Genomic DNA, 26,372 nt, shown 5'->3' with positions numbered 1-26,372 from the left:
TTCTCCCACCCGCCTCCAGTGCCAGGAAGCAGGGCCTACAATATCGCCTACAAATCTCAGTCACCAACAGTTTGCCAAAGAGCCACTGCCCGGCAGGCAGGTGCTGGGAATGGCTGATGCAATGAAGGAGGGAGCTGGGGAGGGAGCAGCCAAAGGATACGTGGTGCACTCAGACTTGCTGCCACTGCAGAGGCAGGACAAAGGCACTGAGCAGGGTAGGTTTGCTAACAGCACGTGAACGAATCTGTGGCAGCCAACCTCCCTCTGCCTGCAGGAGAAGCAGCATGATGAGGCACCTTCAAGAGCCAGGGGGCTGTGGCCTATGTGCCCTGGCCCGGTGCAATCACAGGTTCCCATGCTAAGGACACAGCATCCTAACAAAAGCAACGAAAAATGGTTACCTCTGCAGATGGTCCCGTTCTCCACTGATTCATAGCCAGCCTTGCACATGCACCGTCCAATGGGCACCAGCCACTCCCCGTCCCCATTGCAGTACAGCTTGATGGGGACATCCACCTCCTCTGCGTTGGTAATGCACGACCCTCTGGCCGCCACCAGTGAAGTGCTCTCTGCTCCAGAGAGTGTCTCCTGAAACACAGCGCCGTTCTGGATCACTCGGGGGCACTTGCGGTAGAAGACCCGGACAGCAATTAAAGACATGCAGCCCCCATAGTCCTGGAATGCGAGATAGAATCCATTCTTGGAGACCGGCCCAAAGCTGCGCACCTCGGTGTTGATCTTCATCACGCGGCCACCCAGGTCCACCTGGGAGAAGCTCTCATCAGCCGCAATGGTGTCCACCTTTGCCCAGGGGTTCTCCATCCAGTTGGGAAAGGTCTTGGTGGCCGAGTCAAAGTCAGATTCGAAGTAGTAGAGATTGAAGGTCTCCTTGCAGGAGCCAGGAACGTTTGGGATGCTGCTGCAGTCCCGGACGGAGAATTTCATCTCCACGTGGATGCGGTGAGCTCCTCTCCTCCGTATGTACTTGGTCCGCAGCCAGTTGTTCTGATTGGACTCAAAGACGTTGCACACCTGGTACGTCCTGATCGTGTTCATGTTCTCGTCATATCCGCTCACCTCTTCCCACTGTGGATGGGACACAAAGAGTCACTGGGCTGCATTGCATTTACATTCACTGGCAGTCGGCTTATGCCCATTTACATACCCGATGGGGGAACATCTCTGCCTCTCCCCACCCCCTGATAGACAAAGACTCAGGCTGCCTGGAGGCAGAGGAGAAGCCCATTTCAATGTGGGGTCAGCTGCATCGGTACAAACTGCGCTGCACCAGGGTCAATTGTATCTACACTAGGGCTCTGGCTAGGTGCAGCCACCCCAGAGTCCAATGCCAGCGTACACTGGGTCCCTCCCAGTCTCCATGCTCCCTGAGCCAGGGCACACGCCTCAAATGCTTCATGCTCATCTAATGCGCCGCGCAGCCAGGTGCTGGGAATGGCTGATGCAATGAAGAAGGGAGCTGGGAGGGAGCAGCTAAAGGATACGTGGTGCACTCAGGCTACACTGCCGCTGCTGGGAAAGGACAAAGCCACCACACTGGCTAAGGGCTCTCTTCTCCTGGGTGGTTACTGGGTTTCCACTCTTGTTAGTGGGAGATACATGCACTGATTGGCAGAGGAGACTCTTCAAGGGTCATTAAAGTACCTACATGTGTCTAGCACAGTCTGGGCCTCTGTTAGAAGGGCTCTCACCTCCTGGCTCATTCCACTGTCACAGGGGAAAGGGTTACTTGATATTTTAAAAAGTAAATTGCAAAGAAAACCATGAAGGGCCAGAGTCTCCATCACTTCCACCCTGAGCCGTCACTTAACAGCTGGGCAAAGGGAGTGAATGACTGTTTCACCATTACACAGGTACAAGTGACGGTCAGACTCCAGGGGTGAAATCCTGGCTTCACTGCAGTGAATGGCAAAACTCCCATTGACTTCAGTGTATTTGTGCCTTCCAATGCTCCTTTATGATGGAGACAGATGTCTCTGAAATGTACTGTGTGTTTCCATATTTTTTCTCCAAGTAAAATGCCGTCTCAGCTCTGCATCTCCCTGTCTGTCCTGGGGGCCTGGTGAATAACCTCATCCGTAGCTCTGCCTCCTGTCCCCACCCCGAGATGGGAAGGATGCTATGTTGTAGAGGACGCTGCCCCAACCCAGCACTGCGCCTTGCATGGTCCAGAGAGAAAAATGTGGCTGTAACACAGAATCATAGAAGATTAGGGCTGGAAGAGACCTCAGGAGGTCATCTAGACCAACCCCCTGCTCAAAGCAGGCCCAATCCCCAACTAAATCATCCCAACCAGGGCTTTGTCAAACCTGACCTTAAAAGCCTCTAAGGAAGGAGATTCCACCACCTCCCTAGGTAGCTCATTCCAGTGCTTCACCACCCTCCTAGTGAAATAGTGTTTCCTAATATCCAGCCTAGATGTCCCCCACTGCAACTTGAGACCATTACTCCTGGTTCTGTCATCTGCTACCACTGAGAACAGTCTAGATCCATCCTCTTTGGAACCCCTCTTCAGGTAGTTGAAGGTTGCTATCAAATCTCCCCTCACTCTTCTCTTCTGCAGACTAAACAAGCCCAATTCCCTCAGCCTCTCCTCGTAAGTCATGTGCCCCAGCCCCTTGATCCTTTTCGTTGCCCTCCACTGGACTCTCTCCAATATGTCCACATCCTTTCTGTAGGGGAGGGACCAAAGCTGGACACAATACTCCAGATGGGACCTCACCAGTTCCAAATAGAGGGGAATAATCACTTCCCTCGATCTGCTGGCAATGCTGCTACTAATGCATCATTGTCTACTTTCCTTTTCTGAGCTGAGTGCGAGAACGTGCATGCGCTGTGCCCGGTGCTGCATCAGCAGGGCCCGTGCAGACCAAAGGGCTCTGTTCCACACAGAACAAACACCATGGGGGCAGTGCAAGCTCCACTCCGCCTGCAACCTTGGCCTGAAGCTTGGGGTTGACAGTGGAATTTGGGCTCCGGGGCCCATTGCTTCTTCAAAGCCTTCCATAAAGGGTTCCACGTGGGACAGCTCCTTGTATAACAGGGATACTAGGAACTAGATTGAGACCTGTTGGCTCATTTTACACAAGGCATCAGCCTGGGCTGGACTCACCCAGCAGCCAAGAAGTGAGAAACTCCAGAGTCCCTGACTGATCCCTGGCCCAATAACACAGCCAATAAGAACAGCATGTGATGGCTGCTCTCTTGGCAAGCACATAGGTGCTGAACTGTGGCTCTCCAAAACTAAACACAGCCTGAACTAAAGAGCCAAGCTTCCTGGCTCGGGCTGCAACAGACTCCTGTCCTCTGCGGATTCCCTGAGGGGAACTTGGAACACACACAGCAGTGGGTTACAATGATACACGTTTTAGGAGGCCCCGTGCCCCTAGGAAGTGGGCTCTGCTAAAGGAATGAGCTGCCCCGCCAGCCCCTCTTTGCCATTAGGATGTCAGTGCAGTAGTTCCTTCTCGCTTGCAGCCCCGCTCTGCCGGGAAAGGCAGCCTGAGCCTTTGCAGGACCTACCATGGGGGGGCGGGGGCACCTTACACCCCATTCTGGGGCAGCCTTCCACGAACAGCCTGCAAAGTAGTGGGTGGGGGAGAGCAGGCCTCCGCCCCGTTCTGCAGAGACAAGAACTAGTGAGCCTGGCAGAGTGCGTCCCATTCCTGACGAGGAGAGGGACCCGTCAGCAGGGGCCGCCCTGCTCACCTCCAAGGGGCACGGCCAGCCGGGCCAGGCATTTGTTTATTGTAGCTTCGCTCCCCGCTGGCTGGGAGACCATCACCTGGGAAGCTGAAATAGATCCCTCCCCTCCCCACCCCACCCCACGCCCGCCACCCACCTGGGCTTTGGCGTGGTCAGGCTGGTGAACAGCACTTACTCTCCCCTCTGGGACACCCGGCTCCCCCTTCCAAGCTTCCCTGCCTCTGCGCTAGCATTCCCGGGACACTTGCACAGCTCCTGGGACATGCTGCTCCCGCTGCACCAGCAGGAAAGCTCTGGGCTAGGCAGGGTAGGTCCAACCCAAACAGGGACTAGAGTTTTGATCTCTCAGTGCCAGGCTGGGTAAGGTTCAAACACATCACAAAGGGCATTCGCCATCCAGATTAGAGCCGTGTTAAGGTGCTGAAGGAGAACTATTCACTCCAAACTACTTGTCAGGGCTCCTTTAACTGCTTGAAATGTAGCAGAAACCCTAATTAAACACTTAGCCCCTGGGCTGAGGCCCGGCCTCTGCCTTGTCTGCAGGGAGCTGGTCTGGTTTGTGAATAGGGTTTGCTGCCCAGCCCCATGCCCGGTTCCCAGGAGATGGATCGGGGGTGGTGTGTGCATGGCATTCTGGGGGCTGTGTGGTGAGGCTGCGGCAGGGACGTGAATCCCATCTGCGAGCAGGTCATGTCTTTACCAGGGATCCTCTCCAGCAGGGGCCTGTTAACGGTCCGGCCTCGCAGTAAAGTAACACGATGCCTTTTGCAAATATCTCCCACTGGTCCCACCATGGTTACAAAGGGGGCAGACATTCCATGAGAACCTGCTTTCTCAGGATTCCTAACTTGGAGGTAAAATCCTTTTCCAGGCTGAACCTTGGCCGAGAGGCCAGGGCAGGCAGCACTGGTGAAAGGTGCCGATTAGCAGCCCAGGAAATGGAAAGTGTCTGGTTTAGCAGCAGCAACTTGAGCAGAGGGGGCAGCCAAGCTTCCCCACACTGAGCACATGGCTGAGGCAGGGGAGCCCCTCGGAGAGGAAAGGGGAGCTCAGTCACTCCTCAGCCTCTGTCCTGAGGCTGCCAGCAAGGAAGGGAGTCAGAGCCGGCCTGTGCAAAGGGCACTGAGCCCTTAACCAGCAGTGCCCAAACTTTTCCTCTCGCGCCCCTCTTACCAGTAATGGAACGTGTCCGCACCTCCCCAGGCTGGGAGCACAGTTGTGGCCGGGGGCAGCAGCTGGGGGTGGAGCTGCGGCCAGGAGCGGGGACCAGTAGCAAGGGCCAGTGGCCGAGCTGTGGCCAGGAGCAGGGCCGTGGCCAGGGCCTGAGGGCTGGGCTGGAGTGGAGTTAGGCACAGAGCGGGGCTGGGTGGTGCACCCCGCCCCTGCCACCACATAGGGGCTGGCATGAGTCCTACCATGCGCTCCCGGATATTCCTCCACCCCCCCCCCCCACAGTTTGGGGACCATTGCCCTGACTGAGAGCCACAAACTCACCTCACATTGGACATGGAACAAACCTACAGGGAAAACAACCTCTCTAGACATTTGGCATATGTGACTGGGATGGTCTCTTCTTGTTTTATGGCTGCTTCCTATCCCCCTCCCCTAATCTCCCCACCTCTCATGCCCCCACCCCCAAACCCACCAAGCTAATCTAGACAGGCAGCTCTTTGAGCCCAGGACCCTGCTGGTATTCTATGTTCGTACAGCACCTGGCTCCATGGGGGCCTGGGCCAGGACTGCCCTCGGCATGATGGTAATCCAAATAAATAACAGCAATACCCTGACCAAGACTGACTGCCCACTGACCTCACCTCACCCTGTCCTGTGTCCCTGCTCCCTCTTTCCACAGCCCCTCAGGTCGGGCTGGGCAACATGCTACACTGACGCACAGGAAAACAGTTCCTGGATATTCTTTGTCCCCAGTTTTCAAGCCCACTGGGGCAGATAGTCAAGACTTTCTGCGCCCAGCAGGTTGGATATTCTCAAGGGGAAGAGGCTGGCTGCTGAAACCCTGACCCCAACAGCCAGCAGAGCTGGCTGGCTTGACGAGCACCCCAGCAACTCCCAACTCACTCCAGGGGCTGTGAGAGGAGACCCAGGACCCAGGTAACATCCAGGAAATACATCTGGGCTCCTAGTGACTGATCCATCGCTCAGGGCCAGGGTGCAGGGCTGATGGCATGCTTTCTAAAGCTCCCCTAGGGACTGGGACTTGGTGATGGAAAGGACACCAGGGTCTCCCTATGCAGTCATATTTGGGATGTTTCCCCTGCTATTTCCCTGGGCTTTCCCTGTGGCAGGCTCATCCACGTGCTGTGGCACCATCCCTGGTGACTAACAGCAATAGCTGAGCCTGTCTGCTGCACAAGGTCTCCTGGCAGATCTAAAGGCCATTATTACATCTCCCTTAGCTGCCTCCTCTCCAGAATGACCCTGCCCAGTCCCCTGAGCCTTCCACACCTGGCAGGGTTTGTTTTCCAACCCCGGCACCTGTTGTTCTCCAAGCTCTCTCCAGCCTCCGGTTCCCAATGTGGAACCAATGCTGCAGTGGAGGCCTGGCTCTCAGCTCTGGGAAAGGTACTGATTTGACAAAGCTGAGCCCAGCAAACAATGTTCCCTAGTCTGTGTGCGGGGCTCCCTCGCCTCCACAGAGCCCAGTACTTCCAGAGAGAGGGCAAAAGAAAGGTTCTCTTTGCCTTGGATGTGGCAAAACTCCACCCCAGTGCTGAATATCCAGGCTGCTGCTCAACATGCCACCAATGGAGCCCAGGTGGAAGGCAAGCGAAAGACACGGGTCTCCTTGCCAGAGTGAATGGACACGCCCCAAATCCATGTGCTTGCTAAAGAAAGCTCTTTGCCCCTCTGCTGCCCCTGGCTCCCGGATCCTTGCAGGGGCCTGAAGGCTCCTTCTCAGGGGAGAAACCGGTTAACATTTGGAGACGTCTCCCTCCGGCACAGGTGGCGCTGAGCACACCCTGGAGCAGGAACGCATGGCTACCCAGCAGGCCGCGGCTGGGGCAGGCACACGAGTTCTTCATTTGTGGTGTGCACAGATGTGAGAGGGACACTGGCTGGGAGGAGGTTTAGCCATCAACTGGGCCGTCCCAAGAAAGTAGAGCTCCTCCCATGGCTTTGTCCAGGCCAGACAGGGTGCAGCATCCAGCGGTGGCCCCACCCCACCCACAACACCTAAAGCCAGCGTCTTTCCCATGGCACAGGCAGGAACCAGCACCATGGATTGTAGCAGCAGGAAGCAGCGGGGTCCAGGGTTGCCCGGTTCCTGCTGCAAGCGGGGAGCAGCATGAGGCAGTGAGCGTCTTTGGAAACGCTGAGTGGCACACTCCGCTTGGAGAAAGAAAAGGAGGACTTGTGGCACCTTAGAGACTAACAAATTTATTTGAGCATAAGCTTTCGTGAGCTACAGCTTGGAGTGCAGCAAGAGGGGGAATCTGGTAGGCACTAGTGACAAAATCCCAGGCATCTGGAATGGCGTATCAGAAGCCTGCTCACTGAGAAGCCAAACAAACAGTTTCCCATGGACGTGAAACCTGATGTGTTGGGAAGACGCCCTCCCTGAAAACAGGACTGCCTTACCCAGCACAAGGCACTAGCCAGAGCTCTCATCATTCCCAGAGCGAACCCCTCCACTGCTTGCCGCCAGCAGAAATTCAGCGCTAACTCTCCGAGAGCTGCCAGAGCACACCTGCCCAACAGCCCTGGCCCTTCAGGCTGTGAAAAGCCTCACGAGAGACACTCAGGCCCTACAGTGCTAGGCATGGAGATTGCGCCGTGTAACATTTAGGCTAAATACCCAGTGGAGGCACTCACATAAAGGCAGCCACATGATCCTCACATAGTTCCAATTTTCCTCATTTGCACTGTCCACAAATCTGCCTCCACAGATTTTATTTCTCACTATCATCTATATTGCAGTGGAAAACTGCAGCAGGTTTTGTCACACATTTCAGTCACTGGCTGTTAGCAATGCTGAGTGGCCAGGGGGGATAAAGAGGAAGCAAATGAACATTCAGTCACAAAATCTATTGACGGGAACTTCCCTGCCCTGCATGAAATACGGCTCTTCCAGCATTATCATCCAGAAGAAGACTGTCCTGGTGTCTTACAAAGGCAGTGGCACCAAATTACAGGGGCAAGTAGCACAGAAAAGCAACCAAAAAATCATAACAAATACAGGTGGGTTCTGCAAGGAGAGTGTATTGGCCCGGTCCCCATCCCCTCACACATGCTGGGTGTGTATTGGTCCGGTCCCCTGTGATCGAACATGTCAGGTTAGGACAAAGCAGGTCAGGGCGATTGAGGCCAACGGAAGGCAAGCCGCCTGCATCTCTGGGGTCTGCCAAGCTCTCTGTGCCTCTGGTGTTCCCCAGGCCGTCTCCAGTCCCTGGTGATCCCAGAGCTGCGGGGGAGCAGGGACGCAGGGCTGGAGAGCCCAGAGTGCGGGTTGTCTGCGCCTTCAGAATCTCTAGTGAGGCTCCTCGAGTGGCCTGGCAATGCCCCAGCTGTGGCTGCAGGCCAAGGCCCCTGGCTCTAGGGCAGATCCCCCCGCACCCTGAGCTGGGAGGGGAGGAGGAAGAGTAAGGCGTGTCAGGGCTCCGGTCTAACAACTCAGAGAGCCCTGTCAGTGCCCAAGGCAGGTGGGAGACTGCAGTGGATGCTGGGCAATAACACCGTGCCTGGTACAGCACCTCCGTGGCAACGCAGCCTCCCGCACAGGAGGCAGGGCCCTGTGGCTGGGGAGCTGAGGTGCCAAGAGGGGCCGCGCCTTTCCCCAGTCTGTGGTGGCGCTGCAGATGGACCCCACATCGGCCCACCTTGCACCCCATGCTTTAACCACACCAGCATACTCCCTCCTGTCAGCGCCAAGACCTTCCGCACTACAGCAGGGGAATTCAGTCTGGGTGTGGCAGGGTTTCTGGACTTCAGCAGAGCCCCAGGAACTGGGGTGGTTAAGTAACAACATCTCAGATCTGGATCTTCTCTCGAGTCACCGTCCAGTGCTTCCCTGACTGCCTGTCATATGCCTCTGCACTTCCTGCACTGAGCCAAATGGTTCGAATTGTGGCTTTCGGTCCAGCTGAGATCCCACAGCACCAGCACCAGGTGCCAGTAAGGGTAGTAAGAACTCCCCTTACACTGCTTGGGTGTGAGGACACAGGAGCAGGTGGGAATGAGAGCCTTAGTCGGAGCTCTCCTCCAAAGTGCTCTGCTGTCACAGCTGAGCCAACTGCCAACATGGGGGTCTTGTAGTTTACTGCTGCGGGACAGGAAATTCCTCCTCCCCCAGGCAAGGGGAAATGGCCGAGGGACATGTACTCCAGCGTGGTGTCTCTGTCACCATGGTTTTGGGGTGAGCCCTGGGGCGGGTGCACAGCTTCTGCACTTGCCATGCAGACACACCTTGGCTTCCGTGTGCCTGTCATACTTCTCCTGGAGCCTGCCAGCTCAGCCCCACAGACCCGACAGAATAGAGTCTCTCAATGCACACATAGTCACCAAACTCGGCTCAGTCAGCACAGCCCAGAATCCAGGGCCCTCCGCTGACAACACCTCGCCCCAGCGAGTCATCTGCAGTGAACATGGGCTGCTCCCAGCTGCCAGGCAGGGACAAGGGAACATGGTGCTCAAACCCTGCAGGCCCACCTGCGCTGCCGTGTTTCTCTTCATTTCTTCAAATGGATCTTTGTGTTATGGGAGAGCACAGAACAGACCCAGCGCTTCTCTGGTGTCCTTCACAACCTCCAGGCCAGGGCTGAGTCTGGAGTCATACAGCCCTGGAAGTCGGATGGAGTTTGTCTGAGTAAGGCCCCCAGGATCTGGTTCACCGTGAGAGTGCTCTGGTTGGAGTGGAGTATAGGGAGAGTCCAAATTACCTCACTGAACTTCCTTGGACGTGTGCGCCACTTACAGACCCAAGTGCCCAGGCCCTTACTGGGTGTTACTCAGTACTTCCTCCAGCAAGCTCCCATTGCTGCGAGCAGACAGGGCGTCACCACTGTCAGATCTGGCCCACAGTGACTGGCTTCCTCGGTGCTAATTCCCCAAGACTGCAGCACTTATTGCCAGGAGGAGATGCCAGTATCCCTTATGGAGAGGGGAAAGGCAGGACCCCTCTGCCACGCCTTCTGCAGCTACTTGCAGGAGCTGAGCTGTCTAGCTCTGGCTGCTTCCCGACGAGCCAGAGAAGCCAGGCCAGTTTCACTTGCCATTCTCACCAGTTCATGCCAGGCCCTGGGCCTGCAGCAGGTGTGTTTGGGTTCAGTGTTCCTGTTCCTGGCCACGCCCTTTTCCAACCCGAACAACTGACATTTCTCACATTTTGACAATTAAAAAAAAAAAAAAGTTCTGGGAAATTTTCTGATGAAGCATTTGCTGAATCTCCCACCCCCCTCTGAGCATTTCAGCGACTACAGAGAGTGGGCTACAGCTTCAAAAGCACCTGACTGCCGTTTTCAAAAGGGATTTAGCTCCTTAGGCATTTCAGTCCGATTGACAGTCAATGAGAATTTGGCTCCTAATCACGCAGATGCTTTTTAAAATCTTACCCCATATCAAACATTTTCAAAATCTCAGAATTCAGGAATTTGGGGGGGAACGTTTTTGCCTTCTGCTTGTTTTGGTTTTGGCCCTGTTTCAGTGAATCTCTTTTAGTAAACAGTAACATCTAGGATTGCTAATCTGCCCCAATCTGTGTCCTACACCACTGTTCCCTTCAATCCCGAGGAGAACAGAGAACTCACCCCTGAGGGAGGATGCACTGTCCAGCCCAGCTCTGCCGTCGCCGTGGTGGAGTCCATTAGCGTTTCTGTGGGGAGATTACAAAAGAGAGCCGTCAAGGGGAGAGAACCAGGAGGCAACCTCAGCAGGCAGGTCCGAGTGAGCAGCACAGCAGGGTCCGGACCAGGAAAGCCATTCACGCACCCCAGGAAGGCCTCCAGTCACGGCTCAGGGCAGAGGCCTTAACAAGCAGATTGGTGCAGAAACCAGCTATGATCCTGGGCAGCGAGCAGCATCCGCCCCAGGTTAGCATCTTGTCTCTTCACATACCACTGATGACCCACTCCAGAGCCTAGGGCTTCCGCCAGAGCTGGAGCTCCGCCAGCTCTCAGCAAGGAGGAGGGCCCACGCTCACGTAGGGCCTGATCCACAGAGAGCCTGCCCTTTGCCTCCAGTGGCACTGGACCAGGCCCCTGGCGCCAGGTCCAGCCCCAGCTCAGCTCGTGCACTGGGGATCTCCCTCAGGACCATGGGCTGGGGAGAAATTCTCCAGCGGCATGAGGAGCTGTTCTGTAGTCCCTCCCTTAGGCTGATAATGGGCTGATCCACAGAGTGGCAGACAGAGGCCACTCAAGACAATCTGGAGTGGTAGACAAAACTTCAGTGTGCTGTACCCCTCCTCCTAGGCCTAGGGCAGCTAGTCATGATGGAGGGGTGGCCAGGCCAAATCTGAGTGAGTGGCGTTGTGACCTGGCACACAGGGTCGCAATGCCACAGAGATTTGGCCTAGCCGCTCTCTGTCATGACGGAGGGGCAGCCGGGCCAAATCTGCAGCTTTAGGCAGCTGCTTAGTCTACCTAAGACTAGAGCGGCCCCTGCCCCACCCCTTCCCTGGTCTGCCTTGCCCCAAACAGGAGCTAAGCTCCATGCATGCAGGCAGTGCTGAAGCAGCGGGGTTCAGCAGTGTTATTGTGCTGCCAACCCTGCCCCTCTGCGTAGAGGAACACCTCCATTCTGCACTGGGGGTCAACACCTGTCCCCAAGTGCCGTGTGTGCACAAGCAGCGGCAGGTACCTGAGCCGTCTTGGTGCTCAGGCTCAGCCTTGGAGGGCCCTGCCATTGGTCCACCTCTCAGCATGGCCCTGCCAGCCTTGCTTCACCCACAATCTGTACCGAGAAGGGGGCTGCAGCCCCGCCGTTTCACACCATCCCCAGGTGAAATCTGCTCCTCCAGGGGCGAGTTTCCCCTTCAAAAATATCTAATCCTCATGGACTACGTGGCGGCAGCTCGGAAACGGCAGTGCAGGAGCTGCAGCCCAGCGAGCGGAACTAGAGGCTTCTCTGCTAACCTCTGCTTAGAGAGCTAAATGTAAAAGAACATGACGTTTTCCCACCTCTTTGCACAGTAAGAATAATAGTCAGCAGCACTGCCAAAAAGCACATTGTAGTGTACAGGGAAAAACCCTGACTTAAGGATTTAAACAACATTAAACTTTAACATTAAGGCTGATTTTCCAGGCAATCTGGGCCCAAAGGCTTTAGGTCAGATGATGTTTCAGCCCATCAGGACTGAGAAAAAAATAGACCAAGTTTTTACAGACAGTGCAGGTAGCAATGATGACCGTTAAGGCTGCCAGATACTTTCATTATAAGATCCTTCTTTCAGTTTCTTATAACTTTGCCAACATTTAACCATTCAGTCTGAAACGTTGCTTGCCAGGTGTCTGCCTCAGCCTGAGGTGTTGTGGGAGGTTTCAGATAAAATGGTCCAGCCATTCCTCTGAACAAAATTAGGAAAATTTTGTTGCTGTGCCCATGTTAAAAACAGCCACACCAAGCGCTCTCAGTGGGACATGGGGTGGGGACTGCTGCAGCATACACAGGAGCCTCCACAGTGCCCCCTCCCACCCCGGCTGCGGAGTGGGGAAGCTGGGAAACTGAAGACCCCCACATTCCACTCCAGGTTCTCCCACACCCTGCACTCTACCACACTGAATTGCATGCATGCAAGGTAAGTCTCATGCCTGGGCCCCCCGCCCCCATCCACCGCAAAGGGCCAAGCATGGCAACGGCAGGGAGGGCTGGATTTGGGGCTGCTGGGGAGTGACACGGGTCACAGGGTTTTTACCATCTCAGCCTTTCTTTCAGGGATTTATTTATTTTTAAACACAGAATCCCTTTGATTTTTGCTTCTTTGTGTTTAGGAATAGGCTAGGTTCAGGTACGCTTGGAAGCCTGTGCGATGGAACCACAAGCACGGGTTCTGTTAACCCGCACACAACGCACAACATGGGACAGGTGAGCCCCAAAGGCAAAAGCAGGGGATGGGCTGGCAACGTAAACACTGCCAGGTGTGCTGGGCACCTTCCGATGCAGTGGTCCTGGCAGGGAAGAAAGAGGCATCTGAGGCTGTGGCCCTGGTGGGGCCCCAACTGGAGAGATGCTCTCTCCCTCTGCTCCGGGTTAGCAGTGTGGAATTATGCACGCTCCCTCCAGGCAGCCTCCCAACGACACATGCAGTCAGGCCCAGGGAGGGTGAGTGGGGGAGACACAGCGAGGGCCCAGACCCACAGAGCTCAATAAGGGACAGCTAGGCTAACTGGTCTGCACTGGGGAATCCAGATACCATGCGGCTGCCATTTGCCTCTGGAAGTGTTACCAGACAAGCATGCCACATACCAGAGGCACAGCTGCCTGGCGACTTGGGGAGGGGCTTGGGGGAGGGCGGAGAGCAACGAGCGGGGGCCTCAAGGAGGGGGCGGAGTGGGGGCAGGAAGAGATGGGGCAAGTGTTGGGCCTCGGGGGAGGGGATGGAGTGGGGCGGGGTCTCGGGCGTTCCCCCGCGGGGAAAAGTAAAACGCAGGGCCTATGCCCCATACACAATATAATTTTATGCTTCAAGTTTTTTTTCTTGTCCATTTCTCCTTAATACCTTTTGTAGGGGAGAGCTAGCAGTCCTCTGTGTTATTAGCACTGTATATTAGCAAACTGCTGTATCATAAGCATTGACCAGATACCTTACAATACTGGCAACGTAACTGCATCTAGTCACCCCAGCGTATAAGCAGGACTTAAAACCCATGATGAGATGGGTTCCTGATGAGACAGTACTAACAATGATTTCTTCTTCGGAGGAGTCCTCTCCTTAGCATAGATATGAGTAGCTGTGTTTGCTCTTGGCCTCTGTGCTTTCTGTATCTTTCTGTGTTGTGCTCAACTTTTATGCTAAAATGTATTGGAAAAAATATTTTAATTACATTACTTCTAAACAAATTTCCTCCAACTTCAAAGCCCGCTTGGAGGGCTGGGTTCAGGGAAAGTCTGATGCTTCCACGACAGACTGTATCTTAACTAGTGTGCAGCCTTCTCTGAAACGGCTGCCCAAAAGGGACTTGTCTGCAGAAAGCTCTAATTGCCTGAAAACAGGCTTGGGATGAAAATACCTCCTGACCCCTAATGAGAGCATCCCAGACAGTCCCACGTGACAGTGTGTGATGGAGAGTCTATGGCTAAGGCTGCACTGAGGTTTGCGTTTATAGCAGGGATAAGATCCCTTTCTTAGGTTTGAGTGATGTGCATCTCTAATGTACAGCGCACACGCACGGTGAAGAGTGCATTTTCAGGGACGCTCAAAGTCAAGCTGTTGAGGAGTTTAGGAGCTGGATGCAGTTACACATGAAACACGGCCTGGGATCTCTCCTTTTCTCCACTCCCTCCAGCTCCGAAAGGGCTGGGAAGTGACCCTTCAGACTTTAGGCCCACGCATCTCCAGACTAAGGCCCCCGTCCAGCAAAGCACTTTAGCACGTGCTTGAAGTTTTGCAAGTGCTTTGGAATGGTGCTGGACCAAGGTCTGAATTCCCGATACCAGCGAGTTTTATATTAAAAAGGAGACACGTTATGTGACTTTTGCCAAAGGACACTGACAGAGATTGCCTCCTTCACACCACAGCCAGCTCAAAGCCCAGGCAGCGAAGGGCTGGAGTAGGAGTGAACCTGCACTCCCCTGTCCTACTGCTCAACCTACCTCCCCAGCCTCACTCCCTTAGCCCCCCGCAACCCCTCTCGCTAGCTCTCCCATAAAAAGAAAAGGAGGACTTGTGGCACCTTAGAGACTAACACGTTAATTTGATCTGCTGGGTTTACTGGCTATAATGGGAAACTTATTCTGCTTGGAAACTGGCACATCGCCTTTCCTGCTTGCACTGCCTAGACACAGCAAAGAGGAAGGGCAGACACTCAACAGAGAGCCCCCAGCATTCATTAGCACTGTGGCCTTTGGAGTCACTTTTTGTTCAGCTCTAGTCACGTTGATAATATCCATATTTGCAGAACACAACTCCTCCTCCCTCCACAGCTGCCCATTCAGCATCACAAGTACCTAGCCCCTTCCCTGGTCTGGCTAGCAAACAAAAGCTTAAAAACAGAGAGCGAGGCGATATGACAGGATAGATGGGGAAGGGGGCAGGAAATTAAAAACATGTCCAGCTAGACAGAGCAAGTCTGCCTCAGCAGCCCTATCTACACTAAGGTTGAAACCATGCTAGCAGCAGCCATATGGCTGACATCTCTGTCCTGCTCTACCAGTGATTTCAGGCCAACATCTGACTCATGGGTGGCTGCACATGGAAATGCAGCAGCATTGTACCAGAGATACCGATCAATCATTATTTCATCCACCGTCAGCTCCCGGTTGGATGACTCTCTACATGTTCTAGATCGCAGGCTGCCACTCTACAGCCTCAGCAGATGGCACTGATTTCATCGCAGATTCTGAGCCAATCACATGGGAACCACAATCCAGCATCCCTGGGAGGCATCCCAGAGATGCTGCCTCCTACTGCTTGATCCTGGCAGGTGAAGAATCAAAGCACCTTGCAGCAAACACAGACAATGGGATTTCTCTCTGCTTTTAGCACCCAGCATGAGGGGAGGGGGGAAGATGGTCAGAGGGTCTCACCATGTGCAGCAAAAAGGTGAAAAAAATCAGAGGCTTACACAAACACAGCCACAAGGGTGCACTGTCTCATTAACACCAGCCACCGCATCCTCCCCAGCACCTGCCCTCTGGACATCTCCAACGCTCTTTATTTAACCCCCCAGCTACTCAGAGGTTCCAAGGCCAGACGGGACCATTGTGATCATCTAGTCTGACCTCCTGTAGAACGCTGGCCAGAGACCTGCCCCACAATCATTCCTAGAGCAGATCGGTGAGGAAAACATCCACTCTAGATTTAAAAATTGTCAGCAATGGAGACTCCACCACATCCCTTGGTAAACTGTCCCAAAGGTTCACTGTTCAAAACGTAGACCTTATTTCCAGTCGGAACTTGCCTAGCTTCAACTTCCTCGACCTTTCGCTGTTATCACGAAGAGCCTGGGCTAGTCTACGCTACCGTGCTACATTGGCACAGCTGTATCAATGCAGATGTGCCATGGTAGCACATCTGGTGAGGGCGTGCTATGCCAACGGGAGAGCACTCGCCCATTGGTGCAATTACTCCACTGCAACGAGAGGCAGGAGCTGTGTCCGCGGGGGATCATCTCCCACCGACAGCGTGGTGTGGACAGCACTCTAAGTCGATGTAACTTGCGTCGCTCGGGGATGGTTTTTTCACACCCAAGTGACGTACATTACATCACCTTAAGCGATAGTTTAGACAAGCCCCCCATTATTAAATATTTGTTCCCAGTGTAGATACTTACAGACAGTAATCAAGTCACCCCTTTGTGATGGGATTTATAAACCCCAAACCAGTGATGAAGGGGTGTGGGCAAGGCTGGTCCTGCCCCTCTGGCCCTGTCAATCATGTCGGGGTGGAATAAGGGCTGAAAAGGAGGAAGTTCCCGGCAGCTGCCCGGCAGCTCTTGGAGAGAGCAGTTGGTGGCTCTACAGCTCCAAAAGGAGTCTCCTGAATGTCTTCGGGGAACTGCCCTCAGAAAGGCCATTTACCAGATCCCCACCACCAGGCCTACAGGGGGAAAATGACCCTGGTCTACTGGCCAGGTAGCACAGCTCCACACTAAAGGGACTCAGGGCATGGGAGTTTATACATGGGCAAGGAACTATAACTCAAGTGCGTATTCGATATCCCTACTGAGGCAGATGGAAGTGTCCTAAGGTTTTTTTTGGTGTCCCTACAGTAGTATGCACCCATCAGGAGCCCAAGAACTGTGACCCCACTTAATCGTCCATGTATTAAATAGATGGAGCTCCTTGAGTCTATCACTATCCGGCAGGTTTTCTAATCCTTTAATCATTGTCATGGCTCTTCTCTGAACCTTCTCCAATTTATCAACCTCTTTCTAGCATTGCGGGCACCAGAACTGGGCACAGGATTCCACCAGGGCCAAATCCAGAGGTGAAATAATCTACTCGAGATTCCCCTATTTATGCATCCCAGGTCCCATTCGCTTTTTTGGCCACAGCGTCACACCAGGAGCTCGTGTTGAGCTGATTATCCCCCATAACTCCCCAAATCTTTTTCAGAGTCATGGCTTCCTAGGATAGAGTCCCCCATCCTGTAACTGTGAGCTACACTCTTTGTCCCTAGATGTATATGCTTACATTTAGCCATATTAAAATGTACAGTTTGCTTGTACCCAGTTTATCAAGAGATCCAGATCGCTCTGTAGCAGTGACTTGTCTTCTTTATTATTTACCATTCTCCCAAGTTTTGTGTTACCTGCACACTTTATCAGGGATGATTTTATGTCTTCTTTCAGGTCACTGATAAAAATGTTAATAGTGCAGGGTCAAGAACCGACCCCTGCCAGGCCCCACTAGTAACATCTGCTTGATGACGATTCCCTGTTCATGGTTACATTTTGAGACCTATCAGCCAGTTTTTAATCCATTGTGTGCCATGTTAACATTATATCTTTGTAGTCTTTTAATCAAAGTGTCATGTGGTATCAAGTCAAACACCACACTGGGAAGACACTGCCCTAGAGGACCAAGGAAGAACTCTTTGGAAGCATTACCTCCTTGCTAGGCAATCCGAGCCTTCCATTGCAACAGCAGAATATCAGACCAATCAACAGCTTGGGAAGGCAACCTTGAGGGAGGCTGTTTACTGGCTGAAATGCTGCTCTCCCACTCTCCTCTCTGGCACGTGAATCAAAAATGAAACCATACATAACTAGCTGGCTCCAAGCCTCCCATTTTCCCATTTGTTGTCTTGCTCTTACTGAGCACTGTCTGGAAGGCATTCCCTACCTGGGATCAGTGAACACTCACTCTTCTATTTCTTGCTGTCCACAGCTCTGTAGTGAGGTGTACAGCCTGTCGTACATTCCTGCTCCACTCCCCGGATCAGTTTCACTCATCTGAGCACTCCAGGGCAGCACGCTCGACTCTTTCCTTATGCATTGTTTCCTTCCAAACCCAGTAACGGTGTTAATTCTCTGATTTCCAGCAAATGGAATCAGGAGCGATTTGCAATCCATTTATGCATCCCTAGGCTGCAAAGGGCTTAGCTCTGCCTCCCTCCCGGGTTCCACATCAGATCAACAACGGGATCCTTGGTGAGAAGCTAGCATGGCCAGATTGCTCCAGAGAGGACACTCCACATACCAGGCACCAAGCTAGTTAAAGGCACAGTGGGCCCTGTTTTCACAGTCTCTTCGTGAAATGCTGGCATGGAGTCTAAACTAGTGACCAACAAAACGGTGAAGGTTTGAAAAAGTGTAGCCTGTCCCCATCCCATCTCCCCAGCCAGCCACCCTGAATGTCCCTCAGGGTCTGTTCTTATTTAAATTGGACAGGTCTTATTGCTGCATGGGGGCAGAGTAAGCTTATCAAATAGGAGGTTAAGAGGTGACTTATCACTGTCTGTAAGTATCAGAGTAACAGCCGTGTTAGTCTGTATTCGCAAAAAGAAAAGGAGGACTTGTGGCACCTTAGAGACTAACCAATTTATTAGAGCATGAGCTTTCGTGAGCTACAGCTCACTTCCTCAGATGCATATCGTGGAAACTGCAGCAGGCTTTATATATACACAGAGAATATGAAACAATACCTATTCCCACCCCACTGTCCTGCTGGTAATAGCTTATCTAAAGTGATTTCCAGCACAAATCCAGGTTTTCTCACCCTCCACCCCCCCATACAAATTCACTCTCCTGCTGGTGATAGCCCATCCAAAGTGACAACTCTTTACACAATGTGCATGACAATCAAGCTGGGCTATTTCCTGCATAAATCCAGGTTCTCACATCCCCCCCACCCCCATACACACACAAACTCACTCTCCTGCTGGTAATAGCTCATCCAAACTGACCACTCTTCAAGTTAAAATCCAAGTTAAACCCCCCCCCCCCCCCGATGTTCTGGTTTAACTTGGATTTTAACTTGAAGAGTGGTCAGTTTGGATGAGCTATTACCAGCAGGAGAGTGGCCTGTGCTAGGCAGCAGAATGGATTAGATGGTCCTAGAGGTCCCCCTTGTCCTGGAAAGTCTGAATCTATTAATAATCCTCTACCTGCACCAGAAAACTGTCCATCCTGCCTAGCAAGTCCACTCCCCCATGCTCTGCGCCTGTCTGCTGTGGAGCTGGGTATGGGCTTGCCAGGCTGAGCCCGGAGCTAATTATCTCTGACAGGGAAAGGCTCTGCCACAAAGCCACACTCCCAGCCTGCTCCGTAATCGGTTTACGAAGGGGGCAGATTTCTCTCTATGCCACAGCGATAATGCTCTTCTCTGTAAAAAGATCTGCATCAGTAGCCAAGTGCTTTAGACAACTCTCCAATAACAAACTATTGTGCAACCCAGCACTCATCTGCAACCCTAAATAACTACAGGCTGTTACATATTTGTTGTACTCCTGCATTGGCCAGTGGCAGTGTCTGACCCCACGTCCGTGAAGGCTACAGCACAGAGCTCTTTCATTTTGCCTACAGGAGCAAATAACAGGAAAGGGCGGGGGTGGGAGGGGAGAGTACATGCTGCTGTCATATATGAAGCCTGGCCCCAACTGGAGCTGCAACAAACACACGGCCAGCAAGTTACACAGTGACTTGTGAGCCAAGGTGCAATATTAGACATCAGGATTCCTGGGCTCTGTTCCTCGCTCTGGGAGCAGATTGTGGTCTAATGAATATAACACCACACCTGTTTGGGGCATGTGGGTGTGACACCCTGTACCCCAAAGCAACAGCCAGGCACCCCCCCATTCACCAGGGTGATTTAATTATAATATGTTTTGTACAAAGTATACCTTGTGAGGTATCATTTTAAACATCTTGATCTATTCAACATTAATACCCTGTTGGATTGTGCGTGCTGTCTTTGGATGGGAAGTTATAAAGTTTTGCTATGTGTATATTACTGAAATGTGTTATAAGGTTGGAAACACCCACAACCAACCTTTCAGGAGCAACAGTGGAGGAGTGAGATGTGTTGATGGCCCATTAAGGGGAATCCACACTCACAAGGACTACCCCAGGAACTGTGTACAATGGAGACCTCTCAGAGAGAGCACAATGACAATGGAGACTGCTTGACTCACCTCATAGCAAAGGATCTTTTCAGCAAGCTGGAAGAAGCTATAAAAGGGGCAAGTGACATCGTCACTTGTCCTCATTCTCCTCACAACTCGACACCTGGAAACCTATCTGGAGAACAAAGACTTTGAATGGGGGAGGTGGTTCCAGGCTGAAAAGAGGAATCCCAGCCTGTGTATGAAGGAGCTATACCATCAGGGTGAGATACTGCTGTATTCAAATCCTGGATAGTTATAGAACTCAGACTGAGATTTTACTTTTATTTCTTAGGTGACCAACTTCGATCTGTAAGCTTGCTACTTATAATCGCTTAAAATCTATCTCTCTGTAGTTAATAAACCTGTTTCATATTCTACCTAAAACAGTGGGTTTTGTTTGCAATGCTTGGGGAATCTGCTCAGAAACAAGAGCTGGTGCATTGTCCTCTCCACAGTGAGTGAGGGGCAGACTAGGTTATAAACTTACACTGGTCAGGCTTCTGACCAGGGCGAGACGGTACAGTTCTAGAATGCAAGGCTGGGGAGAATTGACTGAAGTTTCTATATTGTTGGATCATGGGTGGCTGGCGAAAGCATTCATGTAACTCAGTTGGGTGTATCCCTGTCTGCGGGTGGCTGTGTAAGTGCAGTACCTGGAGGGGTCTGCAGCTTGCCACAATGTCACAGTGTGACAGGGAGCCCACATTGGTAAGACAGAGGGCTCACCAGTACCCCAGTTCCAGGTTGCACCCCAGCGAACCATCACAGTCGGGGAACCAACCTGAGGGCATAAATGCCTGAGCGTTTTCAACTTGAGCTGAAGAACCCACCTTCTTAGCAAGGAAGCAGTACCTGAGTCAATACAATATAGTCTATCTGGTAACACAGACCACCACCAGGGTCAGGTGGGCTACACAAGCACCTTATTTGACGTTCTCCTCCTAAAAGACAATGGCAAAGTGGAGGAGACATGGCTCTATTACATCAGAACTTCCAGCTCTGTCTGGCGTGATCTTGGGTAAGGTCTCAGTTACCTGCTCTGTGGAATGGGTGAACGACAGTTACGAGTGTGACTCGAATGCACGAGAGAGGCTGGCAAGCCACAGCCCCGTTAACAGCACTCAGTCGCAGAGCTGAGATAAGGGCTTGCAGGGCAGTATGCCTCCCGATAAGCTACAGCATGCAGGGCTCCTGCCCCTCCCTTTGAGTTTTTCTGCCCCCAAACCACAGAAAGGCTGCATGTTTTTGCATCTTCACAAGCCATCCTGCAGCAGGGATGCAAAACATCTGACCAGCGCACAGAGCTGGGTACGCTGCCCATCCTAGTGACATGGACCCTTACCCACAGCGACCCTGAATGGGCTCCTGTAAACACCCCAGCCCCACTGGGGCTCCCACCTTCCTGCTGACCCATGCTCACTCCCAGATTCAAGCTGATGCCAGACTCCCACCCCAAAAGCAAGATGGCCCCCTGCCCAGCCCATGGTGGGATCAGCACAGCAGTTCTGTGGCCTGACCAGACCCGACCTGTCAGGTCCTGAGGAGCTGCTGGCAGCCCTGAGGTCTTCACTCTGCCTGGCTTGCCATGAGGAGGCCAGGTCAGGCTGCCTGCCCCTACACACTCCTGCTCGGGGGACCTGGGCTCAGTCCTATAAATTAACGTTTAAAACTGTGATTCTTTAACCCTGGTGGGGGACTCCCCCCGCCCCCAACTCTGGACCAGCACCAATGGAGCGCTGGCAGGAAACAATGGCAAAAGGTAAGGCTGAGGGAGGCAGCAGGGCTCAGACTCGAGCAGCCCCTCCTCTCTCGCCAGGCAAGGCACACTTCCCCCAGGGTCTTGCTGCCAGGCTGCTGCCCCCAGCTCTCTCTCTAGCTCACACCGTAGTCGTGCCAAGCGGCCCCACTGTGCTAGATGTTGTGCAGACACAGCAAGCACTGGCAAGAGACCAGAGGTTATCTGAAAAGAATCCACATGGACCCCACTAAAACCCAGCATTGCTTGCCCTGGCCTCTCATGCTCCTTGGGGCTTGCTGCTCTTCGCTCCACTGGACAGAGGTCAAACACCACAGCTGCCAACGACAAGGTTTTAAAGGCGACTTGAGGACGGTTCTGAAGGCAGGAATTGCCAGATGAGATCAGACCAGCAGCCTATGAGCCCAGCAACCTGTACCAGGCAGTGGCCTGATCCAGAGGATGCTTCCTCCCGAGCTCAGCTAGTCAGTGGTTGCTCACCCCCTGAAGCACATGGGGTTATGCCCCTTCCGACCACTGATCTGGGGAAGCTGGGTGTTTGTATCGTGGCACTAGCGGCTCATGGGAATTGGACTGAGATCTCAGCTCCTCTCTCAAGGGGACCGCTGAGCAGCCGCAAACAACCGGCAATCACTCCTACCCTCAGCAGGATTTGAACTCGCAAGACAACAGCAAACATTCCCATCCCCCACTGTCCCCAGCCATCAATCCTTGCTAACGCCCCACCATTGCCTCCTGGGCACAGGCTGACTGCCAACTCCATGGGCACTGTGCCAGAGAGCCCCACACCCAATGTGCCGCTGCATGCCATCCACAGCGAAGGCCCATGGCCTCCTGCAGCCCAGCATTCCTGTCCAGCAGCACTGCCTGCCACCCAGCACTCTCCCCTTCCCGGCCTACACAGCTGGTGAGCTACTAGGGGCTCCAAGAGGCCCTGAATGGGAATGAGACGGCCACGCGGGGACGGGGATGAAGGAGAGGCCGTAGCTGGAACGCCGGCTTAATGCCTGGTCAGAACGGCCGGGAGGAAAGCCAAGTGGTGCCTAGAGACAGACCAGATTCAGGACTCCTGGATTCTAGTCCTAGCTCTGCCCCTCAGTTGCTGTGAGATTTGCAGCATCTTCCCCTGCCTCCCAAGGGAGTGCAAGGCCTAACTGTTGTCAAGTGCTTTGAGATCCCCAGAGGAAAGGGCCTCAAGCCAAGGGAGGTGGGAGCTCTAGCGGCTAGAGCAGCAAATAAGGGTGCCAGCTCTGCCGTTGCTTTGCTGAGTGCTTTGGGCCAGTCTCGTCCCTTCCCTGGGTCTCAATCTCTGCTGTGGCCTGGCTTTGTCAGCTGGTTTGAGGGGCTAGATGAGCGAACTCCGGCTATTTGCACAGCGTATGGAGGACGGGCAGTGTCGATGCAGGCGACTGGCTGCCTCAGCAGAGGGGCTGGTCGGGTAGAGTTCTACCACGCAGCAGCGAGACTGGCTGCTTTGCTCACCCTTCCCCAAAGCCTCGTGTGGCGGCAGCAGCCTGGCACCTGCTAACTGGCAGCGGCTGTCACACGGGTCCCAGAAGAACACGGGGGCTCACGGAAGGCCCACGGCACAGTGGCAGCTCAGCCACCTGAACGCCACGGTGGGAGCTGGATGTGTCGCAATGCCCTGGCAGGCCCGGAAGCACCTGCCTCATGCAGAGCCCAGACCTGCAACCTGGCCGTAGCAGTGCTCTGCCAATGCCGGGCATGAAGCGGGCCCGCAGGGAGCAGGAGGGAGTGGGTGTCTGGTGATAGCTGCAGCTCAGTGAGATCCTCTAGCAGAAGAAGCCTGTTATCAATGTTGTTGTTTGCGTTATTCCCTCCCGTGTGTTTATCTGCAGACTCACACACTACACCCGGCATTATAAATAAATCTGCAGCTGTTCAGAACTCGCAGACACAACTCTGGACTCCTTCCCACCATAAACCGCACAGCTCCCCATGGCACAGTTACGGTAAGTGCCTATCCTTTTCACTTTGAAGATGCTTTCACTGAGCAACTTTCTGCCCTCGCTGACGGGGCTGGCTTGTAAGGACTTCCACAGCATTACAGCCACTCTGCCACACAAGCCTGTGCTCAGTTAGTCCCAGCTCAGAGCACTCTGCAGGTCAGCACCGTCGGTACACAGCCGCCAGCTGGTCCAGAACCTACTCTGGACCATGTGAAAATCACACCCGTGTTGATACCCAGAGGGGAGGGGGGACCTTGTTTTGCACACTAGCCTCTTGCTACTTAAGTCACAAGTGAAAAGAGCTTGGGACTCACTTTTCCGCAGCTGGCTGGTTGAGGATTGAGGGTCATTGGCAGAGTTTGGAGGAGAAGGCAGGACAGGACTAGTAGGGGATGCTAAAGGTCAAAATTAAGGGGCATTGGCAAGGGGGGGAAGAGGGGAAGGGGATCATCAGAGCATGTGTGCGCACTATGGCCTAGTTCACAAACATTGAGGATCTGGCCCTGTGTTTCTCACCAGTTGTGACAAACACTTCTCATTCACAAGCACTCGCGTCCAGATGCAAAGTGCACCAAACAGCTGGAGTTCACCCTTTCATTTCTCCTCTCACATCTCTAATCCCTTCTTCCCCTCCCTCCCCTCCTCACTGCAGCCTCTTCCTCGTTCTGCTTCTCTAGTTATTTCTCAGGGTAGGGAATAAACCAAAGTTTCTCCCACTTCAATGTTACTGACTGAATAGACCTCTGCATGGACACTGGAAGGGACTCCCTCCTCGGTTGGTGCTGGATGGTAAGTAATTGCCTATATAATTAAATGCCCCTTTTTAAGATATCAAAGCTCTCAACTGCAATCGATGGTAACTCAGCCCTTGAAGCATAAAGCTCATAAAGTGCATTGCCCAAGAGCTGCAGGCAGCAAAATTAATCCAAACTTGACCTACAGCACCTCACCGCATGAGGGCACGCAGCCAATGAGCTGCATCTGTCAGGCCAGTTCCAGACTGCCCTCCCGGCAGTGCAGACAGCTCCCCGTGCCCAACACCAAGACCTCGGTACAGACGAACTGGGCTCAAAGGCCGACTCTGAATTGTACTGGAATGGCCTTGCAGTGATGCTCCCTCCTCAGCAAGGCCCTGTCCAAGGGAGCAAGGACCCCACACTGCCATGCTTTGCCCTGACATAGTGCAGTTTGGCCTTTGGTGGGCCTGAGCATATTCCAATCAGGAGCAGGTTAGCGGGAGCTGTTACACCCAGGAAGGGGTGCAGGTGTGTGGGGAGAGGTACGCCACCGTTCCCAGGAGGGGCGAGTCCAAAGCTGCCCTTGGCCCCGCCTGTGCCATGCTGCCAACACCCAGCGCGCGCTATCATGGCCGCCGACGTCATGAGATCAGCTTAGAGCTCAGGAGATCTTTGAAACAATACGTCTGGGGTTCTCGCTACTTGCTTTCTGATTCGGGAGGGGGGGAAGGGAATGTTTTCAAGCTTTTCTCCACAGTTAGCAGGGCTGGGAACTTCCTTTAAAAAAAAGAAATGAAAGGCAAGGCTTCCTCGGAGTGCCAGGACTCCAGGAGCTGGGGCTTTAAGAGATGCACCAAATATCACGAGACTCATATTAAAATGGCGAGAGTCGGCAACGCTGTAAGTGACCGAAGAAAAACAGCTACAAGAATGTAGGCCTGAGCCCTGAGCACAGACATAGACTGGGCAGGGTGGGCTGTCCCCTGAGACCCAAAAGGATGTCCTGGGAATCCCCAGGGCCTGGTGCCCCAACACACTGGGCCATCCCCATAAATGTGGTGGAGTTCCCCAGGGACAGACGGGGCCCATTCCCGGTTCCTTTCCCACTGTGATGAGTGGAGCTGAGTGACGTCCCTTGGCCCAGCTCAGGCACTTCCCTCTCAGCAGAGCACTGGAATCTCCCGCGGCGTGGCAAGCTCCATGATGTACAGATGCACGGATATGCTGATCTGGCACAAAATCCCTCATCAAAACAGGGGAACGCGCGCTCTAGGCCAGCCTGTGCACAGCCACGAACTCCTGCACAGGGGGGGTAGCTAATGAGGAATCCATCTGGGCCTGGCTAAGGAGCTTTCCTGCAGATGTATTTATCCTCCCTGCAGTTGAAAGGCCCCCTATCTGCCTCCTGCTCTTTACTGGGGCCTAATATAATATTTTCACCAGTCAGAGCTAAGAGGGTCTTGCAAACCCAAAGGCAGCTGCTTGCCCTTCACGACAACACCCAGATTTGCTTTGCCTGGCCTGGGGCCAGCGGAACAAACTGAAACCCAATCCCCACAGCCGACCAGTCAGCACAGAACGGCACACTGCATTGTGAACCGGGGCGACAGGATACTTGGGATACTTTGCTCAGGGATCCACTTAGCCTCCAAGAGGGAGAGAGTGATTGATAGGGAAAGGGAATGAACGATGACTGATCTGGAATGAGATTCCCAGGCCCCCCCCCACGCCTTCAGGGAACAAGGAAAGCCAAGGGCATGGTGTGGCAATGCCCTACTGCACTGGCAGGAGCGCTGGCGGCATTAGTGTTCGCTCTGGGGCAGCAGGGAGCAGGCAGCCAGGGGCAGAATAATTTCTCTGCACTGGCCCTTGAAAACACCAAGTACAGAACGACGCCCACGGCTCTGGCCTCACGCCCATGCAGCAGTACTCCATGTACCCCAGTAACCGTCGGGCCCAGGCCTGAC

General features: G+C 53.6%; 1 protein-coding gene and 1 long non-coding RNA gene across 11 annotated transcripts in view; one reads left to right on the top strand and one right to left on the bottom strand.

The window, feature by feature from the left end:
• The window catches only part of EPHB2 (EPH receptor B2), a 288,949-nt gene that overhangs the window by 191,425 nt on the left and 71,152 nt on the right, over positions 1-26,372 (bottom strand). For all 6 annotated transcript variants that reach the window (XM_073316312.2, XM_073316309.2, XM_073316310.2 and 3 more), the window contains exons 2-3: positions 10,485-10,549; positions 402-1,086 (exon numbers count right to left, since the gene is read on the bottom strand). In XM_073316312.2, the coding sequence (XP_073172413.1) occupies positions 402-1,086; positions 10,485-10,549 (750 nt within the window). The remainder of the gene's footprint in view (positions 1-401; positions 1,087-10,484; positions 10,550-26,372) is intronic.
• Positions 23,607-26,372, top strand: part of LOC140899967 (uncharacterized) — a 53,444-nt gene continuing 50,678 nt past the window's right edge. For all 5 annotated transcript variants that reach the window (XR_012155522.2, XR_012155525.2, XR_012155521.2 and 2 more), the window contains exons 1-2: positions 23,607-23,671; positions 24,321-24,457. This is a non-coding gene — a long non-coding RNA (uncharacterized LOC140899967). The remainder of the gene's footprint in view (positions 23,672-24,320; positions 24,458-26,372) is intronic.

This window comes from Lepidochelys kempii, chromosome 18, assembly GCF_965140285.1.
Source record: "Lepidochelys kempii isolate rLepKem1 chromosome 18, rLepKem1.hap1, whole genome shotgun sequence".
Lineage (NCBI taxonomy): Eukaryota > Metazoa > Chordata > Testudines > Cheloniidae > Lepidochelys > Lepidochelys kempii.
This window is presented reverse-complemented; position numbering and strand designations above follow the sequence as displayed.